General features: G+C 35.1%; 2 protein-coding genes across 3 annotated transcripts; both read right to left on the minus strand.

Moving 5' to 3' along the window:
* Positions 1 to 592: 592 nt before the first annotated feature.
* Positions 593 to 2,961, minus strand: LOC138887753 (uncharacterized). The gene is made up of 2 exons (XM_070169533.1): positions 2,097 to 2,961; positions 593 to 969 (listed from the first exon to the last, which is right to left on the minus strand). Exons 1-2 carry the CDS (start codon positions 2,959 to 2,961, stop codon positions 593 to 595), a joined length of 1,242 nt encoding a protein of 413 aa, XP_070025634.1.
* A 7,852-nt stretch (positions 2,962 to 10,813) lies between these two features.
* LOC104210583 (uncharacterized) lies at positions 10,814 to 13,522 on the minus strand. 2 transcript variants are annotated; one of them, XM_009759511.2, is made up of 2 exons: positions 13,437 to 13,522; positions 10,814 to 12,897 (listed from the first exon to the last, which is right to left on the minus strand). In XM_009759511.2, the coding sequence occupies exon 2, from the start codon at positions 12,647 to 12,649 to the stop codon at positions 11,264 to 11,266; it is 1,386 nt and encodes a 461-aa protein (XP_009757813.1). In that variant the 5' UTR covers positions 12,650 to 12,897; positions 13,437 to 13,522; the 3' UTR covers positions 10,814 to 11,263. The 2 variants fall into 2 exon arrangements, with proteins under 2 accessions (XP_009757813.1, XP_009757812.1); XM_009759510.2 differs by having other exon boundaries at positions 13,064 to 13,522.
* Positions 13,523 to 14,107: the final 585 nt, after the last annotated feature.

A 14,107-nucleotide genomic window follows, 5' to 3' on the forward strand; every position in this document is an offset into this window, starting at 1 on the left:
TATTAAGTCTCTCCATAATGAGATCGGATCTATATTTCCTATTGTTAGACCAAGTATACCGACATCCCTTAAACCTTAAATCTATTAAATTACAGTAGTTAATCTTAAACCAAAGTTTAGCAACACATCTTCTGTTTATGGGCTTACCTCCCATTTTATCATTAGCAGACCATATGTCATTAAAGTCACCCCTAAGAGCCAAGCCCCTTTATAATTGTCAAAGATGTTAGTAATATTTTTCCACATTTAATTTTTAGTGGCTAAATTAGTACTAGCATATATAGAAGAAAATAGCCAATTGTGAAGAATAGGGGATACCTCAATCATAGCGTGGATCTCATTGTTCCTCCTCACAAAGTTGCTAACGTTCACTAAGCTTGTATCTCATAGGACAACCATACCACCAGATTGCCCTTCCGCTGGAACCTCAATCATGTTCGTGAATCCAAACTCATTCATAAGACAGCCATGACTATATATTCTAGTCACCAATAGAGTGACCATGCATGGGTGATGAGTGTTGATCATGTCATGGAAGTTTCTCCTAAAGTCTTCATTGTTTCCTCCCCTATTGTTCTAGATTATGAAATTTTTAGGTTGATTCATTAATGGATTCTGAGGTTGTTGGGTGGGATCTGGGATGATTGGGTTCCTTCTTAGACTGGGAACCAGAATCATTGTTAATTTGCCTACTGTTGGGTCTTGAGGTGGACGAATGTCCATGGTGCATTTGAAGAGTGAAAGTGGACAAGCTAGAATATGTCTTTTCTCCTGCATTTCCAGAAATAGAAAAACTTTGACTTCGTTTAGGCTTGAGAATTCCACCATTGATTCCCCTATTAGATCGATTGGCTCTGGCCCTTCTTCCTCCATAGGGTTTCCCATCTCCTGAGGGATCGGAGCTTGAGGTTCCTGCTGCCCCATATTTCCTAGGTTTACTAGTTCTTGAACCTGCATGGCATTCTGATCCTAGTGCATCAGAATGGGATTGAATGCAGTGAGCTCCTGAGGGGGGAAGAAGGGGAGGTCCAACATCATATTCTGAGGAAGGTATGGATTCTGTTGGTATGGAGGAGGAAGGTTCCATTGAGCTCTCATTGCTTGGGCCAAATTATTGTTCATTCCTGAAGCTAGGGGTTGTAGTATATTGTTGACCCATATGTGGTTCCAGTAGTTATTCATAGCTAGGTGTAGACCCTCGGAGATTAGCTGGGCTAGGAATTGAGGATTTTGAACCAGAATTATTGTTTCCTGGCCATTGATGGTGAGTTGGAGAGAAAAGGCTCTCCCCATCAGTCTCAACTCAATCCATGACGTTGGGTGATGGTCCTGGGGTATTGGGGGTTGTGCATAGATCACTGGGATGTTTGGGAGTTGAGGAGGAAAAGGAGGGAGGTTGGCCATCATTTGAGCTCGATGATTTCTTAAGATTTGGATTAGCCTGAATCTTCTCCGAGGATTGAGTGGGATTCTAGGCATCTTGGGAGGGTTTGGGGTTTAGATTTAATGTAGATAGAGGCTGAGGAGAGGGAATGATGATACCTATTTGCATGCTCTTTGAGAGGGTTAGCATGCATGGCTTAATAGGACATTTTGCATGGGATTCGTTAGCCACGTGGCAGTCCGTTGGGGACATTTGTAGGGTGTTTTGTTCTTGAGAAGCCATGTAATTCTTGGCATTTAGTGTTGAGCTTTAGTCAGATTGGTTAGCATTTGTAATAAGAGTTTTAGAGTGATCATTAGTATTTTGGAGATAATTGTTATTAGGATTAGTAGAGTAGTCCGTTTGGACGTTAGTGATTAAGCATTTGTCTTCTAGTGGGTCTAGGGGTGCATGACCGGGTTAATTTTTTGTAGGGAGTTCATGCATGCGTTAGTAGTGGTATTATAGATAGTATTGGGAGTTGTTTTTTCCAAAACTGTATGTTGGTTTTCTAGGTGTAGTTGAGAGAAGTGGTTTTGAGTTTCTATATGATTACAAGCATTGTTGTTTATAGGAGATTCAACGGGGACAGTGTTCGTAGGGGAGAGATTGTACCTTCCCTTGCTAGGATCCTTTGAAATGTATTTTAGTTTTTGAGTATCAATGTACTTACCTGTGGCAGCGTACAATAATTTGACTTTTATACCTGGACTTGGGTGTTTGCTACCTGTTTGATGTCCTGTTGGTGCTTGCCTCTTGGTTTGATTTCTTTTTGTCGTGAAAGGCACTGTATGCCAGTTGTCATCTTGTGCTGGGTTGTTGCTACTATTTTTAACATTTGGTGTCTCTAACTGAGTGATAGTGTTTTGAGTAGCATTGTCCAATTTGTGAGGACAATCCTTTGCTCCATGGCCCAATCTCCCACATAGCTTACATAGGTGTTGTTCTACCTCGTAGTGGATCTGTTGCTTATGCGAACTAATGTAGATAAACTTGATAATTGGTTCTTCCATTGGGAGTTCTATGTATAATCTAGCATTCCTTCCCCTTAAGGAAGATGAAGTGTATGCATCTACTTTTAAAAGCCTCTCTATGGCTCCCCCAATCCTTTGTAGAATTTGTCCATCATAAAATTTAGTAGGGAGTTGTGGTAGTCGTGTCCAGACAGTTGTGAAGTTTTGGACTGCCTCAATGGCAACAAAATTTGATTGCCATCTTTGAACTGATAGAAAGTAACCAAATATGAAGTACATACCTTTTTCAAGAATTTGGTTCATATTTTCTTCTTTTTGTAACTTAACTGTGAAATAATCATTACCAAGGTCTATTAGAGGATTTTCGTTTATTTTCCATAGTTCCTGGATTTTCCGTTTTAATAATTGATGAAGGATTCTTTTCCCTTGAAGTTTTATGATTAATGAGAATCTCCATGGAAGGTAGATTCTTTGCTTATCTTCCAGGAATATTGGTATTGTAATCGGAAGTTTGTTGTTGTCATTTTTGGATGGGGAAAGCATGAGACAGCCTTCAATGTCCATGTCAGAACAAGTAATTCAGGGTGTGGAAGGGTCTGTAGTAATATTAATGGTATTTTCTTGCTTTAGGAGGGTATCCTTGAAAGAAGGAATTGTTAGGATTGGGGGGACTTTTGGAGTTTCCAAACCATTTTCCTGATTTTTGTGACAGTCGATGGCAGTGTTAGGGGGTTTTGGGGGGATTTGGAAAAGAACTTGATCGGAATCTATAGATGCCTAAGGTGAGTTAAGGATGAGGAGTTAATGTGCATATGGGGTATTTTAGAGAGAAGGAAGATATTCTCTCTCTAATCGAGTCATCAAGATCTTTTTTTAGATTTAATGTGAAGAGTATCTTACTAGAACAAATATAAAAATGCTTTTACAACTTAGTTGTAATAAAATAAAAATAAAAAGTTACTTTTATTATTACATATCCTCCTATTTGAAAATGTATCACTTCTGCTTTGAACCAACAGTATAGATTCCAACAATCATTAAAGAGGATCAAACTTAAAGAGCCCATAAACTTGCAATACACTATTCTTAAAACAAAGACTAACGAGATACTATTTCAGCTAATTTGTAAAGAAAGATTGAAGTTTTAAAAAATTTATCCCGGATTCTATACATTTGAGACATACATGCGGCATTTAAATATTTATTCCATCGTTAGGTCTCCTCAAGCATGCTCAAATAACAGAAATAATTTTATATCTTCAACACTTGACATTGAAAAATCTGCATTACAACAGATTAAAAGTTGCCTGAATGGTTAAACATCAAACTATAACAAATATAGAACTCCATAAAAGCCAACGAACGAATACAGCAAACTTTCAACAACAAAGAAAAAAATAGCAACAGAACATCCAAGCAACAACAATCTTTTAAACCCTATGCGAACCATAAACTCAAACCAAAAACTCAACGACTTAGGAAAGGAAGAAACAACTCACAAGCTTTCAGTTTTTCAGCTTACATTTGGATGTTCAGCTGCTGATTTTTCTCTCAAGTTTTGTTTTTTTAGAGTGTAAAAGATGTGTGTTCTAAGTATATGTATAATAGAGTGTCCAAGTGTGAAATAATAACTTCTTTACGTAGGAAAAATAAGTCCTTTTAGATAGATTTTGGTTCACCAAAAATCTGTCCAAAAGGACTAACTTTTGTGTGCCAAAATAGTCCTCTTTTCACCAAAAAGCTGACAAAGCAAAGTAGTTGTATTTTTCAGCATGCTTAAACAGTAAAATACCAAACAACCATGCACTTTAAACTCAAGTACACATCTTTTATCCACATATGACTGAAATTCAGCTTATACACTCAAACTCTAACCAACTACGAATTAGCAAAGCACAAACAAGACTCAAAATGTAATCGAACTAAGCATTCAAACAAACTAGATTAGAATATATTTGATTTGTGCAAACTAACATGGAACAACAACTGAATTTCACAAGCTAGTGCTCAAAATAGAAATTAGACGAGCATCGTTATCAATCGGACAATGACATTCAGCAACTAAACAATCGACTAACTAAGTAGACGATTCGATGACACTAAAATCAATTTGGTCGATGACAATCTAATCAATCAACTTTGCTAAACAGAGACGGCCAATCAACAATCATATTATCGATCAAAAATAGACAAACAAAACCAAAAACTAAAAAGCAAAACTCAGAAGCTAAAAGACAAATAAAAAAGATTTAAGGATTGTCCCGAACGATCCAAACGGCTGCCCTCAAATCTCAAAGACAACATGATCCGTAGCAAATCGACTCATCGAGCACTGTTTTCTCGATGGCATTTGTTGAAAAAAGGAATTCCAACATACCGAAATTAATTCCAAATTATGTCAAGGAGAAAATAGAGTTGTGGGGTCGTGTATATGACAGAAGACGAGTTACAGAGGTTGGTGTAGGTGGTGAAGCAGTGGTGGTGGATGACAGCAGGGTGGTCATATGGTGTGAGGAGGTGATAAGTAGGGATTTCGACCGCTTGTTTGCTCTCTTTTACTTGCGTTTTAGCTCAAAAAAGCTTAAAGGCATTCCCGAAAACTAATAAAATGTGCTTACTTACAGGAATAATAGGAAACGACCCAAAGAAGTTAAAATCAACTCATAAAGAAGTCTAAAGTGAATAAGAACTAAAACAGGGCAAAAGAGCTAGCAATGTGGACCGAACAATTCTAGTGCGGCCGCAGAATGAAGATTCAGAGAGTGGTTTTTGGCCAGCTTAGGGAGTGCGGACTGCACTGAAATTGTGCGGCCACAGGAGGTCAAGTGCAGATGCATCCATTATTATGCGGACTGTTGGGTTGAGATTCAGAGAGCTGGAAAGTAAAGGAGTGCGGACCACATCACTTTTGTGCGGCCGCACCCATTTTTATACGGACCACAAAAGACCCCAAGTTCCAAGCCCAAGTTCCCAAGAATGCGGACCGCACGACAATTGTGTGGCCGTAGTAGCTCATTGTGCTGACCGCACCAGAATTATGCGGTCGTACAACCTTCGTAGGGGCATTTTGTCAGATATTTTCAGCTTAGTATAAATAGAATTTTTTATCATTTTTAGGTTAAGTTTAGTTTACAGAGGTGCACCTGAACGATTTTCTTTACTTTTTTGAGTAATTTTGTACTAGATTGACTTCTTAACAGTAAATTTTCTTTGTTTAATCAATGATTATGCACTCTATCTTAATTTCTTCTTGCATTTCTTCATTTTTTATGAGTAGTTAAATCTTTAGGTAGGGTTGTGGCTCAACCCTAGTGTGTGGTACTTAATGGGTATTTAATTTTAGGGCTTGTTTGTGATTGGGTTAGTGATATTTAGCCTTGTTTATGCTTAAATTCTAGAATTAATGGTTGCAAACATTGATTCATGCCTAATTGATCTAGTCTTTGCTTGAGAAAGAGAGACTAGGTTTAGGAAAGCTTGGCTAACAAGGAATTGGGGTGAACTCAAGAAATTGATAGCCCCAATTAAAGGGTCAAACCTAAAGATAGTAAGACCCGACTTGAGCATACATCACTTGATTTGTGCAATACTCATTTGGGCTTGAGAAAGCCAAATTGGGCAAAATCACTCAAACTACCAAGAGGTATAGAGTGAGCAATTGTGTGTGATTGCTATACCACGATCCTGATTAATCAAACTTGCCCTATAGTTTACAACTCATTAGGTAGCCACCTAGGTGGAAGTCACGACCCTAGATTCCTTTATCATTTGAAAAACACTCAAAACCAAAAGCATTATCTTCTAATTTAGTAGTTGCAATCATTAGATAAAAGTAGAAATAGAAATAACCAATGAATATGTGGAAGTGCAATCTAAGGCACACCATACATTTACTCTAGTTACATACCTAATCTCATATCTAACTCCCTGAGGAATCGATCCCGACCTGTGTTGGAATTTATTATTGCTTCGATCGCCTCACTACCTAATTGTGGTGTGAGTTTGGGCGAGATCAGGCAGCAGTGAGTTGGTCGAGTCGGTGGTGGGGGGAATTTTGGGGGTGAAATGGGTAGGAAAGGATAGATCTCAATGAGCTCTATCCGTTTATATATGGAACGTGGTATGGAAGGTTAGATCTTGCCGCATTTTAGGTGGCGGTAGCTAGGGTTTTTTTCGGATTTTGGTAGATTTGATGAGATTGTGGGTGTTTTCAGGGATTTGGTGTTTAGATATAGAAAGAGAGGGTTGAGATTGGGGGGAGTTAAAGTTTGGGGATGATTGGCTAACGGTTGGCGGCGAGGCAGAGGTGGAGGCTGAAAGGTGAGGGAGAAGAGAGAAGAAAGGAGTTTAGGGTTGGGGTTAGGTCTAAATAGGGCAAAAATTCTGGGTTTTGGGGTTTATATACCGAAGATTGGGATGAATGAGAGCCAATGGATCGAAGCTAGATAAATGAACGAGATCAAATCTTGAGATCACTAAATGAAACGACGTAGTTTCAATATGAAACTATGCCATTTGATCTCAGTATATCTTGGACTGGGTCAAGCCGATTCGCCTGAAATTTTGGCTCAATTTGGATGAAGAATAAAAAAGGTCCAATCCCTTTAACCCCTTAACAACGTAAAAATAGTACGGGCTAGCCAGTTTTTGGACTGGTCATTCAAAAATAGCTAGCGTTTGCAAGGTCATTGAAAAATAGTCACTATTTTGCTGCAATAGGGACCGGTCCAGCATAATATACGGGAGATTAGTGCACCTGTATATGAACTTCCAGCATATTATGCTGAAAATCCAATACGCGGAAAGTTCTAGCATATTATACTGGAGATTGGAGCACATGTGTATGAACTTCCAGCATATTATGCTGGACCGGTATATCATACTGGAACTCCAGTATATTATGCTGGAACTCCATTATACTGGAGTTCCAGTATACTGGAACTCCAGTAATTCCAGTATATTATGCTGGAGTATTTTCCGGATTTTGAACAGTGTTTTCGTTCAAATTTATTTTTACATGAAAAGTAGCTAAATTTCATTAACTTTTGAAACTATGGCTATTTTTGAATTTCTCCCCTTAACGACTAGTTAAACTAAAGTCTTATTCAAAAACCTACAAATACACACATAATAATCCTAAAAGAAAAATATAATGTAGAATAAAAAGGAAAGCAAAAATTAGGCATTTACAATAGCTACATGTATATATAGAGAATCAAAGATCTACATAAGCGAGCACTGCTACTAATTGCAACCGTGTAACTAACTCTGTACTGATTTTCAACTAACTTAACTAACTTCTTGAACATGTAAGATGAGTTAGAATTATAGCTGTCTGTACTTATTTTCTTCCGGTATACTCGATACTTCTCAAATACACACTGGGATTGTTAGCATCCACATTTTCAACTTAATTTGGAGTCCACTGTGATTTAGCTTTGACATCTGCAAGCAAACGATTGGATGGAACTTCTTGTTGTAAGCTTATTTTGTCTCCACGTGAAGTGACGTGATGCAGTTAGTATTAAGACTTTGTATAAAGTGATTTGGAACTTCAACTAGTTAATTTAATCTACAAGCTAATCAAAGTCATACTGCAAAACGTACTGTACGTTCCATTCTCTTCAACTTGTGTACATCCGTGTAAATTGATTCAAAACTAGAATTTGCAAAATAATAATGTACTAAAGAACTTATTACTATATCTTCAAGTGCTTTCTTTTCTGGGAGGAAAATAATGTGAAGACATTAAAAGGGATCTTTTCATATATATGAAATTTTAAACTTATTAAAGTAGTGTTTTTCTTCGAGTTTTATCTAGGATTTTCTATTTACAGAAAGTAACTAAAGTCTTTTACAAAATCCAGTCAAAAGCTACAATTATAGACAACTTGAATAGAAATTTTTTGTTTCACGGAAGTCGGTCACCCTCCGTTTCAATTTATGTGAACTCATTTGACTGGGTACGGAGTTTAAGAAAAGAGAGAAGATTTTTGAACTTGTGGTGTAAAATGAGGCACATATATTTTGTGTGGCTATAAATCATTGCATAAAAGTAAATTGTTTCCAAATAAGGAAAAGGGTCATTCTTTTTGGCACGGACCAAAAAGGAAATAGGTTCACATAAATTGTTATACGAAGGGAGTAACTTATATGTAACTTGATACAATTTTTTTTATAGTATAAAATCCGGTAAAAAACTACAGTTTACATACAACGTATGTACAACTTATATATAATTAGGTTAGTTGTATATACTTTGTATATTGTTTGTATACCCTACAAAACATATACAATTTATTTATGGGTTTACAACTTATATACAATTAGGTTAGTTGTATATACTTTATATATTGTTTGTATTCCCTACAAAATATATACAATTTATTTATGGGTTCTTCTTCAAGTTTTAATCTGAAATTTCAACCAAACTAATACTTGAATCTTCACTAAATTTTCTCATAATTGAGATATAAACTCCAAAGGATATTCGCAATCATTTGCAACAACACTCAATCCAAACAAATAATAATTTTGCAAATTTCGATTTTCGAATTTAAAACTTAGAAGTTTTTTAATGATTGACAATGGAGTTTTAAATGAATTAACAGGTTTCTAATTCAACTTGCTCGCTTCTGATTAATACTCTTTAGTTTATTGATTCTAAAACAAAAAAATCAACGATCTTCCCTCTTGGATCCATGCTTCTCTTAGAAGCTTCCATGGCTATAACACCAAACAGCATGAACCCAAGGGATGTATATTTTCACTGAAGAGAAGCCAGAAACACAAGAATATAGTAAAAAGTAGATGAAATAACCGAAATTGTAAAACTAAGAATTGCTTTGTAGGTAAGAAAGATTAAACAAAGAGTAGATGTTAAAGTAAGATAATAAACTAAAAAAAAATTTAATGGGTAACGAGAACGAAAGCACAATGATGAAAATATATTATTTTGTATAATTGGTAAATTATATATAAAATTATAATAAAATTAAAACATCTCTAGCGGGAGTAAATATATTTCTAATATAGTATAACTAGGTAAATTATCTATTAAAAAAAAACATTGTAAAGGACTATCTAGTATTACTTAGTTCTTTTTTTTTTTTTTGGTTTGATATAACTTCTTGTGCTTTAATTATCTGTGGGGATACTTCAAAATCAATTATTCCAAAATTACTGAATTAAGTCAAAGTCAAAAAAAGAGTCAAAGTAACTTTTACTATAATCAGAAACCAAGTAATCCCGTGAAAATTGCACGGGGAGCCCTATTTGGTTGCTCCCATTTAACATATACCTATTTTTTTTAAAGTTTTAACTTGTACTCACTTTTTAAACAACTTCAACCCCTTTCTCATCCTCATTCTCCTCCTTCGTTTTCTTCTTCTTCTTCTTCTTTCTTCTGCTGCTATTGGTGCTGCTATGAAACTTCAGTTCATGGGATGATTGCCATAAATATGTTTATTAGATTATCTAAAAATAAATTATAAATAATTACGTAAGTTAGTAGACAATAATTTGTGAATATTTCCACGTGTGTAAGTTAGTAGACAATGATAATTTTGTTCTTTTCACATTTATTGTTTCCAAAATTTATGATTTTGATATTGTTGGCAATCTGATTATTTATCTAGTATGTTAGAAGCTTTTTCAAAAACTTCAGCTTATATAGTGCTGAAATTTTTACAAATGAACTAAATAACTTCAGCATCTTCTGCTGAAGTTTTTGAAAAAACTTTATGACAAAACTAATGAATTCGGGACAAAAAAACTTCAGCTTTAGTGCTAAAGTTTTTACAAATGAACTAAATAACTTCAGCATCTTCTGCTGAAGTTTTTGAAAAAACTTATCCAGGACAAAAAAAACTTCAGCTTATTTAGTGTTGATGTTTGTATAAATGAACTAAATAACTTCAGCATCTTCTGCTGAAGTTTTTGAAAAAACTTAATGACAAAACTAATGAATCCAAGACAAAAAAAAACTCTAGCTTGTTTAGTGCAATTACAAATAAAAACTTCAACAAATAGAGAATAAAATTTCAGCTACTAAAGTTCAGCAATTACAAACAAAAACTTCAGCAAATAGAGAACAAAACTTCAGCTACTATGCTTAAGTTCAGCAATTACAAACAAAAACTTCAGCACATTTGCTACTTCAGGCCCGTCTACTAGAATGCTGAAGTTTTGTGTGGTTGCTTTTGCTACTTTAGCCCCGTATGATGAAGTTACGCGGAAAAAGTGGGTATGCTTGCAATTTTTTTTGCAAAGCGGGCACAAGTTAAAACGTGACCCAAAAAACGATATAGATGCAAATCCCCGGTAATCCTTAGCCAGAGTCGTGATGGGTCAAGAGTGTCTAAACAAACAGACATGAACCATATCTCGAATCCTCACACATAATGGGCCTATGGGATGATAAAAAAGAAGGCTTCTTATTATAACCTTATTATTTTGGGGATTCTTATGCAAATATACAACCCAAATAAATAGTTTACAATCATTATAGCCTAATAAATTTTTATATCCAAAATAACTAAATTTCTGAAAAGAAGTGTTGTCTATTCCGATGTCATCTTTTATCTTTTTCCAGTTTGGTGGATTGTATTTATGTTTTGTTGAATGATCATCTTGATAATTGCTTTTGATTGTCGCTGCTTGTTCTGGAAGATCACTTGGTTCTTTTCCTACCATATATGATAGATAGCTGCAGCAATAGTCAACCTGTACACAATAGCATCAACACTCTTCCCTCGGCAATAACTTTCGTACCATAGAAGTTCTTCACTCCATTTCATAGCTGGTTTAACCATTCCTTGCCAGGGGCGGACGTAGAGTATAGAATACGGACGTAAATTATACAATATTAGCTATGGAAAGCCCATCTTTTTTCTTCAGGCACTCCAATTTGATCTATTAAGGATTCCAGGAACCATGTCCAGCTCTCTTTACACTCGGACTCCACAACTGCAATAGCTAATGGAAACATTTGGTTGTTCCCATCTCTTGCAATAGCTGCCATAAGTTGCCCTCCTAAAGGGCCTTTTAAGAAATATGCATCTAAGCCAATCATAGGTCTACAGCCTGACATAAACCCTTCTTTCAAAGCAGAAAATATGATGAACACTCTCTTGAAAGAAGACAGTTGTTGCAAAGAATATCTGTCAAGGCATAAGAATGCTGCAGAACCTGGATTTTGCTTCAAAACCATTTCACAATAATCCCTGACTCTATGAAATTGCTTATAAAAATTGCCCTTAATCCACTCAGTTGCTGTTTTTCTCGCTCTATACCCTTGCTTTTTAGAGATTATTACACCACATTTTCTCTTTACAGTTCTTCTAAAACCTTGTATGCTCCAGTTTGGCGCATCAAGAAGATCCTTCATGAACCTTTTGGCAACCCAAGTAGAATGGGCAATTTTATTCTTGAATGTCCTAGGGCACCTATGGGGCATTCCATAAAGAGTTCTAATCTGAAACGCAGTGGTCTTTTTCCAATAGCTAGCATGAATTCTCCATCCACACAATCTTTTGCAATGTGTAATGACTTTATCACTTTCATTTTTTTCGAATCCAACTTCAAACCCATTCTTTATTGCATGTTGTCTAAGAGCCTTCCTAAATTGTTGAACTGAACAAAAACTCAAACCTGTGAACAATATTGGATTTTCCATATCAGTCTCTTCATTAAACCATTCAATATCCTTATTAGGAGCATCACACTTTGTCTCACCATCACCACTTAAGTCCTCTGAATCACTTCGAACACCTTCTTCAGATAGACCATCAGATCTTCCATAATATGAGTCATTATGGATATTTTTAATTACCGTGTGGTCAATATATGGCTCATCAATATCTCTTGTAATTCCTGAGTTGAGATTATTCTGTAAAAGTTTATTTATATCTTCAAATGAGTCGCTAAGAGTATCACCATCCACGAAGTATTCAAAGTCATCTTCAAAATTATTTTCTTCATCGCTCTTGGGTGAATATGTTCTATCTGAGTCACTATCCTCAACTGATTTATCCTCTTCAATGTTATTTTCAGCTGGTTCATTTGTCATATACACAACTACACCTCCCTCTCCTTGTGTATTATCCGCCAAAGCATTTCCATACCCCCCTGCATCATAAGAGCCAATTTCACCCGCAGCTTCAACATTTCCTCCAAAATCCGTCAAGTTCTCCTCAACATACAACTCAAAAGTATCAATATTTTTATGGTTTTTCACCATCTCTAATACCATTTTATCAGAAGTTAACAACACCAATCCATCTGCAATATCTTGGTTAGGCGTATTATAATATATAGGACAATTTTAAGAATAACCAAGTTCTTTCATTATAGCCAAAAGCTCTATATATGACAAACAATCAGGATCTATATTATGTACGGAGTGTACCTTTTCCCTTCCTCCTTCATAGTTTAAGACAGGATGCAATCCAAAAAATCCTCCATAATGAATTTCCAATGTTACCTTGTCCACCATAATTTCTGTAGGATAAGTAAAGTTTGAATAATTGAATTCTCATAATAATTTTAATATACAAAGTATACGATTTTCTCTATTACATGAATGTTATGAATGACCTCAAAATAATAAAAAAAATTCACGCAAGGAAACTCAAGTATTATTTTGGATGAACATATTACACTTCACCTTATAGTAAAATGGCATGTTAGGCTAGCAAGACACAGGAAATCTTCAGATGAACGTGTTTGAATAAATTTGCATCGACTTGGTGCAAATGACGAGGACCCCGAGAATCCCAATTGAGAAGATATAGACAAAAAAAACCTAAAAGTGAAGCTCTCGGGTGGAATTCCTTGCTGTTGGATCGAATAAATATGGATTCGTCGATGAAAATTGACAAAGAAACAGATACTGGATTGGACAGATAAAACTTTACCCACTTGTAAATCAATACATATAATGAAAACATTCTTAAGTGAAAAAAAAAAGTGAAACAGATGCGTAGTATCCGCTCACAAAATATTGAGCAAGAAGTTAATTTTGAGAAAGAATAGAATACCCCCATTGTTGCTGAGCAGTACCCATGGTTTCTCAACTGATAAGGCCGATGGACTCCATTCATACTGTAATATTTTAATATTTGCATTTTGTCCTTTTGAAACATAGAATGTGGCAAATAATATTATAGTAAGAATCATATCATATGATATCATATATCTATATCTATCTATACTATATTAAAAACACGTTAGTAAAATGTTATTCGCCTTTTGTACTCTTTAAAAATAAATTTAACTTTGGACAAAATTATAATTTAAGTTATTTTTCTAATATGTAGTACTTCAAAATTGATTAAAATTGTACTTGTCAAAACATTCCTTTATTTGAACTAAGTAAAAAAGTCCTAAATATTAGCATATTAATATAATTTATTTCCTTGTAGGTAACTTCAATTTCTGAACGCGAAACGTAGTTATCTTGCTTGTCCCAAGTTTTTGTCCATTTCTTTTCTTATTTTGGTATCAGTTCAGACTAAATAAATTAATTATTAATACATTTATCCGTTAAAGCTTAATACAACTATAAACGATAAATATATAAAATTTATCGCATACTAATTATCCATTCGTTTATTTTTCCATTCTATGTAGTTAAATTTGTGTCTCCTATTCCTAATCATGCAAAAATATATAGTTATATTTAGAATTAAAAAAGTAAATTTGTTGAGTT

Source organism: Nicotiana sylvestris, chromosome 3 (assembly GCF_000393655.2).
Source record: "Nicotiana sylvestris chromosome 3, ASM39365v2, whole genome shotgun sequence".
Classification (NCBI taxonomy): Eukaryota; Viridiplantae; Streptophyta; class Magnoliopsida; order Solanales; family Solanaceae; genus Nicotiana; species Nicotiana sylvestris.